This window comes from Morone saxatilis, unplaced genomic scaffold (genome assembly GCF_004916995.1).
Source record: "Morone saxatilis isolate NCDOM2014 unplaced genomic scaffold, NCSU_SB_2.0 Contig2, whole genome shotgun sequence".
Taxonomy (NCBI): Eukaryota; Metazoa; Chordata; class Actinopteri; family Moronidae; genus Morone; species Morone saxatilis.
The window spans coordinates 15,115,215-15,129,754 of NW_023339762.1; the positions used below are offsets into that span (position 1 = coordinate 15,115,215).

Sequence of the window (14,540 nt, forward strand, 5' to 3'; positions counted from 1 at the left end):
TTCCTCTTTTTTGGAACAAAATACAATTTCCATATAGTGAAACTTTTTTTTCACTAGAAGCCCTGATCATTTTAGCTCTTTCTGTTGTGTCTCGTCAAGTTTGTTAAGTTTAGTCATGTTAAGGGTTTCATGTTAAGTCCTTCCTGTTTTATTTGTACTCACCTTTTCTCTCACTATTCAAATTCTGACTTCCTCCCTTTGTGTGATTTTCCTGCCTCTGTAATTGTCTGCCCCGCCCCTGATTGCTTTCACCTGTTCTCACTTACACATGGTATAAATAGTCCTTGTCTCCCTTTGTCTTTGTCAGTTGTCTTGTTTAGTAAGTCAGTGAGTATTGTCAAGTGTTGTAGTTCAGAGTCCAGGTTATTTCATGTGTCAACTGAAGTTTGGTTTTTGTTTGCATTTTTTGATATCCTCCTTGAGAGCGACTTTTGTTTGCATTTTTTGATATCCTCCTTGAGAGCGACTTTTGTTAGTATTTTGATATCCTCCTAGAAGAGCGCCTTTTGTTGAAAAAATAAATATATTTTTTTCTTCAACTTCGTCTGTGCCAGAGTCGTGCATTTGGGTCCACCTATATAGTGTCAGAGGCTGTGACACTTTCTTAGATTAGCTGTGGTTTCACTCCAAACCAGAGTGGTGTTGAGACTGAAGTGTTGTGAACACTGCACATATGCATGGCCGTATATTGTGCATCTTAAAACATATTTAAAAATTGTAATCCAATAATGCAGAGTATCCCTATTTTTATTCAATGTAACTGTAATCTGATTATATCCTTTTTCTGTAATGGTAACGGATTACAAATAACTTTTTTGTATCCTGATTACGTAACTGTTACATGTAATCCATTACTCCCCAAGCATGTCCATAATGGGTTACAAATGAATATATTTTATATATTTTATATGAATGAACTTCAGACGTTGTAAGGAACTTGTCTCACTTTCTGTACATCTGTAATATAATATAATATATCTCTTTGTGATGAGAAAGCCTTTAAAGAAAGCTGATTTTTCTGTCTTCACAGACACCCTGGACAGGAGACAAGGGCTTCCAATCTGTGTATTATTCAGTCTCACAGAGACAAAGAAAACCCCAGACACAGTCTGTTGCTGCTGACTATGAAATCAATTTAGCATTCAAGTTGTCATTCACTCTCTCCTGGTAATTTCTTGGATTTATATTTTTCTCTTTTTTTTTATCCAACCAGAGCCTCTCAACTGAAGTGGGATGAAGATCAACAAGCCAAGTGTGATTGGCTCATTCATAGATTTATTCCACTTTACCTGCATCCTGTTTTTTTATCTAATGCAATATCTCATCTTCCAACCTTTCACATCTCTGTAAAGGTAATAACAGGCCTGACATGTCTGATATAGAGACTTCAGGAACTGTTCTACCACAAGACAGCAATGTCAGTGCAATGGGGCTCTAAACATGATCATCAAGATATAATTATAACATCAAAGATGACACAGCAAAATGTTTGAAGTCAGTGTACTTCTTCCGGTATTCAAATATGGTCATTTGTAAGTTTCACCAAAACCGTATGTCTTGGTTATCACCACACAAGGGCAGTAGAGGGCAAGAGAATAGGCCATTTTGTCTGTGGCAACAAGCACTGCACCGATTCAGTCTTTTCCCCCTATTTTGCTTGTAACTACTGACACAACAGTTTCATTTCGGCATTAGTCCAAGTCTAAGTGAAACAAACACAGTATTCCCTTATGCTCCGCACCAACATCCACTTGGTTTCACTTAAAGGTTTAGCTGACAGTTGGCTGACGAAGAGAAAAAGCACACAGTATTGTAGCTGCTGTTTTCCCCAGACTGAAATGTTCAAATACAAAAACAGGTACATGTAATTGTTCTGGCAGAGAGATATTGCTGATTTCCTCAGAAGTGTGGAAGGTACTATCACATTAAATAATTAAGTGCAAATAATTTAGAGATTTTCCAGAATTATTTGCTTTTTTTACACTAAAAATTAAAATATCTGTTATTATGATAATTGTATTGTATGTCTTAGCTGCCATTGAGAACACTTTGGTCATGCCCTCTCTATTAAAACTTAATTGATTAGTCAGTTGACAAAAAAAATGATAAGCAACTTCATAACTGAATACTATGAAATGCCAAACACTTGCTGAGGACTGAATATCTTTGGAACAATTAATCTAGAATATAATTGGCATATTCATCAGTAATGAATATTAATTGCAATCCTATGATTATTATGATTATGATTATTGTGATAAATATTCTAGTTATTATTATTATTGTTATTATTTAGGTTCTTCCTCCAATGTGCCCAGTATAAACTTGTACATGTTTCCTCACAGCTACCGACGTCGTTTCTTCTGTCACAGCTGCCAGCAGTGTCATCAGTGACGTCAGGGAGGGTTGTAATCAGTCACGTGAACGGCGCAGGTCTGGATAAAGCGCTGCTCGGGACTACACAGGCTATTCGGATCCATCCAACCCACTGTGAATTATTTTTATTTTTTATGGTAACAAATAGGCGAAAGAAAAGAAAAAACAGACGAAGCAAAAACACTAAGAAATAATATTCCTGGGTTTTATTTCGACGTAGGCTCATATTCGAGAGATCATCTTCCAATCGTCGTGAGATGTAAGTAGATTCTTATTTTATTGAGAATAAAAACAAACCATCGTCACACACCCAGTCTCTATAATTAAGGTGTTTCTCTTGTTTATTTATTTTTTAATATTTTGAGACTGTGAGCGTTAGAAAACCAGATCCTTATGTTAATGTTAGATAGTTGCTCTGGATAATTAACCGACACGGTACATATGGTTGGTTATATTATTATTAAGCTATATGCATTGCAGGACTAATTTAATGCTTCATAGTCAGCATCCTGTGTGTGATTCAATATATTTACAGCACACCCTTTGGTTACAGTGAAATCATATGGAGGCATTGCATCCCGTGTAGATGCTCCATAAGATGGCTTCTTCAGATGTGGACATATGAGAAAACCCCTCTGTATTATTATGGTCGCTATGGTCAGTTGTGTTTTTCATTTGCCGGATTTGTGGTAAACCAAATATTGCCAATGCACGAAATGCCAGCGTTGCAGGCTTATCATGCAGAGTTACTTAGTATTTTTCTATAATTCCAGCATTACATTAGAGGATTTTGGTCTTCATCTTTCTGCTCTGTTTATCTTGGGCGTGTGTGGTTTCCTCATCAAGCAGGCAGGGTCGCCCCCCTGTCAAACATAAGGAATGCAAATGGCTGAGGAGGGTGAGGGTTGTCTTCATAGCTAAGAGGGAACAGATGCTGAGTGAAATGTTGTGGTGGTTCCCTCCCCAGATCAGACTGCCCATCCTCCCTGCCCCTCCTGCTGTTAATACAGCCCTCTAATCCCTGCACAGCCTGGGACTGACTGTCCAGCAGCCACAGCCTCTGTCTCTTGGGCCATAATTACAACTCAACACTGTGATGCTCAAAGCAAAAGTCAAAAGGCTTTTATTTCACACCACAAAGGCGCATACAGTGAAGAGTGAAGGTTGATTGTTTGTATTTGTGAAGATTTTATGTCACAATCCTGCATGAAATATCAGAAGGCACGAGAGATAATCAAACAATTATATTGTTTAAAATGAAAGGCTCCTGTCAAGCCAGCATTTTGAAATATTTTGTCTCTTTTTAAGCTTAAAACCAAAAACAAAAAAAAAACATTTTCATTCAGTTCATTCATTCCCACCTTTAAACTGGTTCTGTGTAGAAAAGCACTTGTAAAATGCAAAGATGCTTATTGTAGAAGACAGATGTTTACATTTAATGGGTGCAACCATAAATGGCAATGTCTTAAATGAAGCCCTGGGAGTAGCAGGTACAGAATATGACGTATGATGTTCTCAGACAGTGTGGGAAGAGATCTGAGTTTGTGGCTTCTTGAATGTGAAATTAAAATGTTAGGAACATTATGGCACAAGTGGTTAACAAATTACTGACAATTTGTCATGCCTGCAAAGCTGACGGAGGTGACTCATTAACACAATAGTGGTTGCGAACAGGGAAGTTGGCTTGTTTGCTGGCAAGAAGAGGAAATCCGCAGTGTCCTTATTTGTGCTTCTGTTATGAAGAAAATTGTGGTGAATGAAAAGATTGCATTTTTCTGAGGAGACTTTGAGTGACTCACTTCCAGTCTTGACCTAACGTAGGATTGCCTGCATGAAGTAAGATAGTTGAGAATCATGTAGAAAGTGAAATATCAAGTCTGGTCGAGTGAGGTTTATTTATAGGCTTTTTGCCACTAAAGCAGGTCTCAAAGGATTTTAGAAGACATTTTAAAAAGATTTTTTTTCTCTAGCTTGTTAGCCTGAACAATCAGAGGGATGCAAGACTGTATAAAAAAAACAAACACACAAAACAAAGCACAAGACACGTGACAGCAGAAGGGGAGTAACCTCCTTAATCTAGTGCAGCCTACGCAGCATTAGCAACCTGAGACTAGGAATGTAAAGGTGTATGGTGACACAGTTAAATTGCAATACAGCTATGTGAAGATTCAAATCAGTGAGATGAAAAGTGAATTGTGATATTAATCATGGTAGCAAGACACAAAGACAAAGGATTCTATAATCTGATAGAGAAAGAAGAAAATATAAGAGAAAATGTATTTTGTAGATTAGAGTAGAAGACTGAGAAAATCTTTTTCAATCACAATTTGTCTTCGATCTCATTTTGTTAAGAACATTTTGAGAAAATTGTATCATGAACCTTGTATCGTGTGTTTATCGAATCGTGAGTTAGTGTATCGTTGCATCCCTACGTGAGACACTAATGGAAAACATAGTAAAAGCCACAATAAGCATTGCTTGGAAACCCATGGAAAACTATGTTTTTTTCTCTGAGAGATGAGTGTGAAAGAGCTTCTAGGTCAGTACAGTAACATGGAAAAATATTATGACACAGACAAAAAGTATTGTTTACTGATTTTCATTTTCATATTCAGGATGTATCATTAAATATGTGTGTTTAAAAGATGTTATTCTTTGGCGGTCTCAGAGACGGATTTTGTTAGCGGAATAGATCTGTGGTAATGACACAGACAATTAATCGACTTGTATTTAACAAGAGTAATGTTCCCAGCTCGTTTCAGCATCAGAGTGACAAATGCTCAGTCTTCAGTTTAGTTTTCAGTTTTAATGTTGTTGCTATGGCAAGGATGGATACAATTTTAGGTCTGTGCTTCCTGTTGAGGCGGAGGAATAGACTCAGTGGATGTAGTGGTAGTTGGAACTAGAGATTACATCTATATTTAATCCTGAACCTTCCAAGTATTATACGACACATCTGCCGTGCCATCAGCTTTATATTTAGCAGCATTCATGCTACTGAGAGCAGGTATTTTGCAGAAGAAGAGGTGGCTCTAATGAGCAGGAAAAAATGTTGGCCTTTAATTTGGTTGTTTGTTATCTTGTTAAATGAAATTGTAATGATGATTTTCATTCTTTATTATAATAACTGTGACACTATCGCTATCATGAGCAGCTGGGTGAAAGCTGTGATGATGGAAAGTTAAATAGAATTGTTGTCTCAAAATGATACTTGACCACTACATTCTGTATGTATGGGCAATTCCAGTTTAGCAGTCTGAGATATGTCTTATTTCACTGGCTCTCAATTTTGAAAACCAGAGCGAATACAAGATGCATAAGGAAGCAAATACAGTTATTCATTAGTGCTGCTGTAATCTACCTATTTTGCTATTTAATCACAAACATCCAGTGTCGAAGGAGATCAGAAAAAAGATGAAAACTTTTTAGCTGTTTAGCTGCATGCTTAGTCATTGGGTATACCCACAAGGCTCAAGCCGAAGAGCATAAACAACCAGAATCAAAACAGCCGGCAGCTAATCGGGGAACATGGGACAAAAACATCATAAACAGATGTAGGCAAAAATTCTGTGAGACAACGAGCAACCTTGTGATGATGAGTCATAATTTTAAAAGATCACTCTCACTAATGTACAGAGCAAACAGTTTTATGAAACAGTTGATATATCTGACTGACTTTTGTCGGTAAATTGGTTTGGATGGTCGTATGGTTTTTAGTATAATAACTCTGACTGACCAGTTACACGTGGCTGAATCATTCTCCTCCCTCAGCATGACTGTGGTAATGCTTGCAGTTTGCTTGCTACTATAGATTATCTTCCTTTTTCCATGTTCTCATGTTAGCGGTCAGTTTCACGCCCTAAGCCTGTAAGCAGTGCTTAGCTTTCTGTCCCATCACTCGGCCACATGGGGGAATGGCACACAGACCCATTAGCTGTAAAGCCAGTGGAAGCCAAAGTCCTAAGTGGGCGAGATATAGTCACAGCCTCCTGTGTGCCATGGTTTCTAGCAGTGACACATCCAGCACAGAGGAGAGGGAGGGGATAACTTTATTCTAACTCCTTCATATCCCAGTGGGGGAAATAATAGACAGCTGTTTATCAGTTTGCTAGTGAGTGTGAAGGAACTGCTGAGAGAGATAAAGCAGGCTCTTCAGCTGAAGCACAATAAACTGGCCCAGCGCTCAGAGGGCTTCCAGGGCTCCATGCTTTGTGATAAAGCTATAACAAGCTGACTCACAGGCGCTCCCCCTATTCCTTTCTTTTTCTCGACATTGTTGAGCACAGAATATATGAATAGTACTTCGCTAAAAGCTCAGGAAAAGCTTTTTGCTGCACTACATTGCACCCTCTCTTCATTTCCCTAATGCCCAGCTATAGTTGTAGTACTTTTCCTTTACACACATTTCTTGTTTTTCTACAAAGGCATGTGTTTTATTTTACACAATCAGTCATGGCATAGCAAGGTCATTGGTCTTCAAGTCCTCACAATTTTTTGGGTGAAATATGGTGTTTTTGCAGACAGGAATGCATGCTAAATGCTTCCAGATGCTCTCATTATATTTTGTTATTTCTTCAGTATGGTATGCATTTGTAATTGGGTAATGTCTATTTTACATTCTGCATGGTGTCTCCATTCCCTTGTTTGATGCAACAATTGGAGCAGCAAGACAATTATTAAATGGTGCTCAGAGAGCGAGGTCATTTCCTGATGGCAAAGGCCCATTTCACTCTTGTTTTTAAGCCGGACTACATATAGCACTATGATTAAAATGCATAATGGAAGCCCTCCCCCTTCTCTTCTCTACTTTTCAGCCCCCAGTGTGGGAATGGGAAATGATGGAGGATAAAGGGCCTCGTGTAGCCGACTACTTTGTGGTTGCCGGCCTCACCGACTCGTCCAAGCCTCTTGAGGAGGAACTACACTTTGATGATGCCGGTCCCAAGTCTGTGAAACCCAAAGCCCCCATTACCGATGTAGCAGTTGTGATCCGCTCCCTAGGTGAAGAGGTACCCCCTGGTTTCACATCTGTGGAAAGCACCCCTTCAGGCCTCTCTGCAGAGCTCAATGGAGCCAGCCTCAGGGGCCCGCAGATTTTCTTGTGCTTTAAGCGAGGCAGAGATAAGCCTCCACTGACAGATCTTGGGTAAGCACTAATCCTCAGTCACTGACCCTTCACTCACCCAGCACCACTAATCACTTCTCTGCCTTGGGTCACTATAATCGGGTCTTAAACACATCCTCTAGTCTGACATCTCTTCAATGAATATATTATCAAAGCTGTCCAGTAATATTTTTCAAAAGAATCATATAAAAAGTCTCATACTCTGTATTTTAGGATTCTGTATGAATGGAAAGAGAAGCTGAAGCCTGGATGTCACATCGTCCAGACCACACCCTCAGGTCGCCCTGCCAACATTAGCAACTCGTCGTCCCAACGCATCTACATCACCTACCGCCGCGCCCCGAAGAGCCAGCCCCACACTTCACTGGCTGTCACTGATGTCTGCATCATCATCCCGGGCAAGGGGGAGACGCCCCCTCACACCTTCTGTAAGGTGGACAAGAACCTCAACAGCAGCATGGTGGGATAAAGCTCTGAGAACACAGTTAGATCTCTAGTGTGTCTTTACAAATAATGCAGGTTTTTATTGATCTTTGATGGCCTTTGTCTTTTCTCATTATCCAGTGGGGATCCTCAGTGTACCTTTGTTATAAGAAGTCTTTGGCTAAAGCAAACACAATCGCATACAAAGCAGGTAAAGTAGTGTGCAGTATTTGTGCTACAAGCTGAACCTAATTCAGAATACTCTAGTAATTTGATTTTGGAAAATGTCAGTTTTAATCTTGCCTGTAAATGAACATGTAACTGAGTTATGCAGCTGTGTTTGACTTTGTTGTGTGTATTTGTGTCCAGGTCTGCTGTGTAGGTACCCTCAAGAGGACTACGAGTCCTTCCCACTGCCTGAGTCAGTGCCTATGTTCTGCCTGCCTATGGGGGCTACGATCGAGTGCTGGCCAGCACACACCAAACACTCCCTGCCTGTTTTTTCCACATTTGTATTGACGGGGGCCTCAGCAGAAAAGGTAAAACCACCTACTTACATTTGCGATTACCAATAAAAAGTCACTCAACTTTTGTTTCATGCAACAGGAAACACACAGGAACCTACAAACATGCACACTGATTTTGTCAATGGACCACCAATCTCCACAAAGTCCTGCAAAGTTCTGTTTACATCATCATTAATTAAGTAGTTCCCCCAAAGTTGGCATCAGTTTTCTGGCCGTTAAGAAACTAATTCTCCCTTGATTGCTTCCTTTGAGCCAGACTCTCCATCTTTATTTTCTCCTCTGTCTCTCTCTGCACATTAGTATCCCTTATGGATTAGTTTGTTGAAAGACTGCAACTGTTGTATTTCTAAGAATATCTGACAATCTTAATCAACTTCTAAACTCTGACTGGAATCAAAAATGGTCTGCATTGCATTTGGAATACTAAAATGCTGTTAGTCTTTGAAAGCAGTACAGCATAAAAGACTTTTTGCAGCACATCTTTTGAATAATGAATAGCTCATGCGCCACTTGGGCTGGTTTTAAATGCTGAACGCCTCAGTGCACACTCCTTCTTGCCTGCAACCTCTAGTCTGCAGACTAGTCTCCTGGCACTTCATGCCTGAAATGATTTGTTTATTTATTTGGGATGAACATCTTCAAAGGACTGAGCATGATTAAGATGATTTATTACGCTAAAAATTCTCCATTGGAGCCACCACAACCTCTTACCTGAATAAGTTCTTTCAAAGGACCTCTGACTACTTTGTCAGTGTGTGTTCGTGTCTTTGTAAAGTTTGCATTAGGATGTTAACGAGTCTTTTTGTGTGTGTGCATATTTGTGCTTGAATATTCTTATCTGATTATCACCCTTATGTTGTGTTCCTGTTGCTTGCAGGTATATGGAGCAGCCATTCAGTTCTATGAGCCTTACTCAGAGGAGAATCTGTCTGAGCGTCAGCGCTCACAGCTCGGTCTGCCAAGCTCTGATCTCAGACCTGATGGGACCAGGAGTGTTTACAGCAACAAGAGCATCTGCCTGCTCTCCCACTGGCCCTTTTTCCAGTCCTTCAGGAGCTTTCTCACTTTCCTCTACCGATACTCCATTTCAGGACCACATGCCCTGCCTATTGAAAAGTTAGCAATGTTTTACAGATTCATTCTCTTTTTTTGAAGTCTATCAGTCGCTCTGGTTTAAAGATTCAGGTCTATTCTTAGGTTTTGGTGCCCTTACTGCTTCATTAAATTATTCTTTTTTTTTTACAAACAGGCACATCTCTCACTTCATGCAAACCGTGCCATTCCCCTCCATTCAGAGACCACGCATCCTAGTGCAGGTAAGCTTGAAATGTGAAATTTGATGAGTGAAGTAATGACTTCAGTTCTGTATGCTTGCTTTATTTGGTTTGACACAAATGTCTTTAAGCATACTCGTCATCAGCTAAATCCTCCACCCACTGATGCTCTAACACTTTAACACTCCTGTGTGTCTTCCACAGCTGTCTCCACATGACAGCCTGATGCTCAGCCAGCCTGTGTCCTCTCCACTGCCTCTTAGGTAGGCACATTAGCAAAATGCAAAAATATAACATGTAGACATGTACTTGCTGCTGTCATTTGGAACCATTTGATTTATTTGTGTGTGTGTTTTTTTTGCTCTGTAGTGGTGGAAGCCTCTCCACATTATTACTGAATCTGGGTCCAAAGAACGCAGCCACTCTGCTGGTGCTGGCTGTCACCGAGCACAAAATCCTGGTACATTCCCTGCGTCCAGCTGTGCTCACCAGTGTTACAGAGGCCCTGGTGTCTGTAAGTCCTTTGTTGTTTTTCTTCTGTTCCGCTTTTCCTGATAATAGTACTAAAGAGTATGATCTTTAATGTGATTATAGGTACAATGGTGGATGAGGTAAGAGGCATAGCTGCCCATAATCACATCAAAGAAGAGCCTCTGGTATAATGGATGTTCAGCAATTACTGCTGAAAAACATTCTTCAGAGAAATGTGCATATGAAGTTTTTCAGAATAGAAGAGGAAATGAGAGAGATTGCTTACTAGCTCTCTGTTTAAATCTCTTCTATCGTCTCCTCCCTTTCAGATGATCTTTCCCTTCCACTGGCCATGCCCCTACATCCCTCTGTGCCCGCTGGCCCTGGCCGATGTGCTCAGTGCACCGTGCCCTTTCATCGTGGGTGTGGACTCCCGATACTTTGACCTTTACGTGCCCCCAGCTGACATCAGCTGTGTGGATCTTGACACCAACACAATCTCCCAGTAAGTGACCTCTGACTGCAACTGCTCTGTGATAGATGGCCAACTTCAACTTTAAAACACTCCCTTTGTCCCTCACTGACGCCAAAAATAATGGTTTAAGTTCTGTAAGTCTGATGATGAACGTTCTTCCCAAGGTTTTTGGTATTTGTCAGTGAGAGCCTTTTATATAATGATAGGAGTTGGAATTTGAAATATTCTTACTGTACACAAAAGCACATTTGGGTATCACCAGTCTCCCACATCAATTCAAAAGCAATTTTGCAAAGAGATTAAATTGTCAGTGCTGATGACAGTGAATCCATCTACCTACTTATATCTCTTTGCAATGTTTCTTGACTGTCTTCCCGTGTAATGAAAACCATATGGTGTGCTTTCAGAAAAGACGACAAGAAGGCTTTAACGTGGAAAATCTTGCCCAGGAGAGCCTGCAAACATCTTTTGAATACCCTGAATAAGCTCTATCAGCAGCTCACTGAGGGTGAGTCCAGTCTGATGCTGTATCATTTTATATGTGGTTTCATGAATAATTTAGGCTATCTACTTGAGTCTGTTGAGTCAGCCTGTACAGTCAATTTTACAGGAAAACTCATTAGATGCTTACACTGTTACATAAAACCAATGTACGATATTTAGTGCCTCCCAGGAAATATTGTGGATGAAGGATAATTTAGTCTTCATGGTATACCCACCCCTGCTCCACCTGCCTCGTATACATTTACTTGAATTAGTCATTTTGAAAAAAATCTATTCGGTACTATTATGGTTTGTCTGCAGTAAAAAGAGAAATACCAGCCTGTTCTACAATGGATTTGTTTCTTTGTGATGGTTAAACATCAATGCAAAATGAATCCTCGCCTAGAAAAGCTTCAGTTGATTGACAGAATAATGTTTACCTTGGATTTTTTCTGCAGCCATTCTCCATTTGATAAAATATATTGTTACAATGCACAGCTAAAGCACAAAAAATAATTTTAGCATTGATAAAAGTTATTGTGGTATCTCCATTTTAGAAGGTGGGATATTATTTGGTTAGCTAACGCAGTTAGAGCTTTATAGAGATATATAAATAGATTAACAACTTACCATTTTAAAACAATTTTCTTTCTGCTTAATCTGTGCTTCAGTTGTATGGTTTTCAACATGTAAGTCTTTGTTGCCAAGTTGACTATGTGCTCATACATAGACCTACTACATGATCTACTGCTGTGTGCTCTCAGGTGGTCAGCTGAACCGTGAAGATGTGCAGATGGAGCACACAGTAACTGACAGTGAGCTCAATGGTGGGAAGAGCCTCCACACTCTGGAGCTGGAGATCCAGGAGGCCTTCCTGCGCTTTATGGCCGCCATCCTACGAGGCTACCGCACCTACCTGCTGCCCATCACCCAAGCCCCGTCTGAGAAGACCACCGATGCCAGCTCCCTCTTCGACATCCAAGGTACACTTCTCAGTCTGCAGTGTTATACTATAGTCACAAAAACTCAGTGACATCTATTATTGCTGTGCCTGTATTATGTGATTTAGTGCTGTAGTAGGTCAGGAGGTTAAGGTCTGAGTGCTGCTGCATCAAAGTTTGGCCTAAATCGCTGCTGTAATGACTCTTGTGATTTAGCTTAAGCCTCGGTGGAAATTAGGCTTGAATGACAAGTTAGAGAAACCACCATGATTAATAGCACAATGTCCCTGCACATCTGTGTGCTCTTATGTAAGCAGAGCAGCAGAGAACAACTTATCTTCCCACAGTATTCATTTCCTGTAAATGTTGAAATCTGTGTGTTGACCCCTTAAATGTTCTAAAACATTTAGATAAGTCGGGTTGAGTTTTATAATCTTATATTAATGCCCACTTGTCATGTTTGTCATTGCATAATATGTTCTGTTTCATAGGCTTCCTCAAGAGCAGAGACCGCTCCCATCAGAGGTTTTACTCCCTCATGACTAAGACTCAAATGTTCAGCCGGTTCATCGAGGAGTGCTCCTTTGTCAGTGATAAGGACGCCAGCCTGGCTTTCTTTGATGAGTGTGTTGATAAGGTGAGGTTTGCAGCTGAATCTTTATTATGGATTTTCCGTGTCAGAGACAATTCATCAGAAGGACAGCATCATTCTGCTATGTAGGAACAAATGCTCCAGTAACAATATTTAGTCTGGCATCCACCCATTTGCAAAAGAAGGAAAAAAAGCTGAAGCATTTAGAGGAAAGATTGATCACATGCTGTCCTTTCAATTAAGATGTCTTATTAAGGCCTTGGTTTAATTTGAAGGAGCTAATAAGAAAATAACAGGAACTAATAGAAATAAACAAAGAGTAATTAACACTACAACATCTCCCCTGTGCCTCTATATATCAGCACAAAGCTTTTCTCAGCTTGTCCCCTGTTCTTTCAGTCCTTTTAAAAAGAGCTCTTCTGTCTTCTTTTTTGGTCTTTCTATTGTTTTCCTCTTCTTATCTGATTTTCTGCCTTTTGTCTTTTCTGCTGCTCTGTTTGTCACCATGGCCACTGCCTCGTAGCTATTTACCACTGGAGTCAAGGTAAGCTACAAAAGCTTGTGTTGTAGTTAACTTTTTTCCTTTTTTAGCAGTAGTGGCATTACGTATGAACCCAATGAAAGGGTTTTCATTGTTCTTAGTGCATGACTCAGCTCAAAGTGTTTTCTGTGTGTATGTGTGTGTACTGAATAAATCAAGGTGAGGGACAGAGGGAGTGGAGCTAAAAGTGCAGGACAGTGAGGATGTGCATTAACTGTCAGTGTGTGTCAGCAATCTGCATTATTGAACCAGGTGCCTTCAGGATGAACCACACAGGGAGGTTATGCAGAACTGTTCGAGACTCAGAGGTGACGCTGAGAAAGCAGCATTAATTATTTGTGCCATTTGCTGGGATGCACTAGCCTGACTCCGAAAGTCTATCTGAAATATTCAGAAAAATGAGATGGAGGATGGCTTTTATTAACACAACCTGCCTACACATGTTTTGTAACAGGCACAAAAAAAGACAAAACATCCTCCTCCCTTACAAAAAAATCTCTATGCTTGCAAACTTGTGCAATCCGGATGTCACATTTACATCCTGCATGAACAGTTTGAGCTCCTGTACGAGTGGTCATTGTGGTTATTATTGAGAAGTGGAAGCATTGATTCATTCTGCTGCTGAAGTTGACAATAAGTGTGTGATTGAGAAAGGCCTCTTGGGTGTAAGAGGAAGGGCAACTAGTGGAGAAACACTGAGCAGAATCGAAGCAAGGGCAAATAGGTCAGTTAGAGGCAGTTGACTGAATCATCCACTCGACTGAGTGGAACAAACCCTGTAACGCAGTAGCAGTGGGGAGTTATTCAGCCGCAGCCATAATATTAATTTTTGCAGGAAGCTCATATCTGAGATAAGCTGGTAATCGATTCAGATAAGCCAAGTGACTGTGCATCAGTATAGCAGGCTTTTAATGATCTATTCAGTAGTGATTTTCTCACATAAAAGAACACGTGGGCTTGCAATTCAACACAAAGAAGTGCCACTGCTGTTGTTCTCAGACAGGCAGGAAGGCGGTGGACCTTTGTACTGCGCACTTTTCCTCCATACAGCAGATCAGACAGTCAGTTCTGAGCTGAGGGAAATGTGGCAGCTTAGTTTCAAGCATTGCCACAAAAGCGGTACAGTTAAATGGTCTCATCTCCCTAGAGCAACACGGCATCAATTTTGTCCAGGTCACCGCAGCCTGGATTAATTTAGTCTTGGAGGATTCATAAGATCAAGCCCCTCCCTTGGCAGTGCCCTTTAGATAAATGGAGTGGGGACACATATATTATACCATATTTCTGATGTAGACAGACTTCTTACTGACAT

General features: G+C 40.3%; 1 protein-coding gene across 1 annotated transcript in view; it reads left to right on the forward strand.

Annotated features, from left to right (window-relative positions):
• The first annotated feature begins 2,474 nt into the window (after positions 1–2,474).
• dennd4a (DENN/MADD domain containing 4A) overlaps positions 2,475–14,540 on the forward strand; it is a 21,094-nt gene continuing 9,028 nt past the window's right edge. The window contains exons 1-14 of the mRNA XM_035664873.1: positions 2,475–2,635; positions 7,191–7,522; positions 7,715–7,961; positions 8,066–8,135; positions 8,294–8,463; positions 9,329–9,567; positions 9,701–9,767; positions 9,930–9,988; positions 10,095–10,239; positions 10,526–10,701; positions 11,079–11,179; positions 11,919–12,137; positions 12,587–12,732; positions 13,211–13,231. Of these exons, the coding sequence (XP_035520766.1) occupies positions 7,212–7,522; positions 7,715–7,961; positions 8,066–8,135; positions 8,294–8,463; positions 9,329–9,567; positions 9,701–9,767; positions 9,930–9,988; positions 10,095–10,239; positions 10,526–10,701; positions 11,079–11,179; positions 11,919–12,137; positions 12,587–12,732; positions 13,211–13,231 (1,971 nt within the window). The 5' untranslated portion in view covers positions 2,475–2,635; positions 7,191–7,211. The remainder of the gene's footprint in view (positions 2,636–7,190; positions 7,523–7,714; positions 7,962–8,065; positions 8,136–8,293; positions 8,464–9,328; positions 9,568–9,700; positions 9,768–9,929; positions 9,989–10,094; positions 10,240–10,525; positions 10,702–11,078; positions 11,180–11,918; positions 12,138–12,586; positions 12,733–13,210; positions 13,232–14,540) is intronic.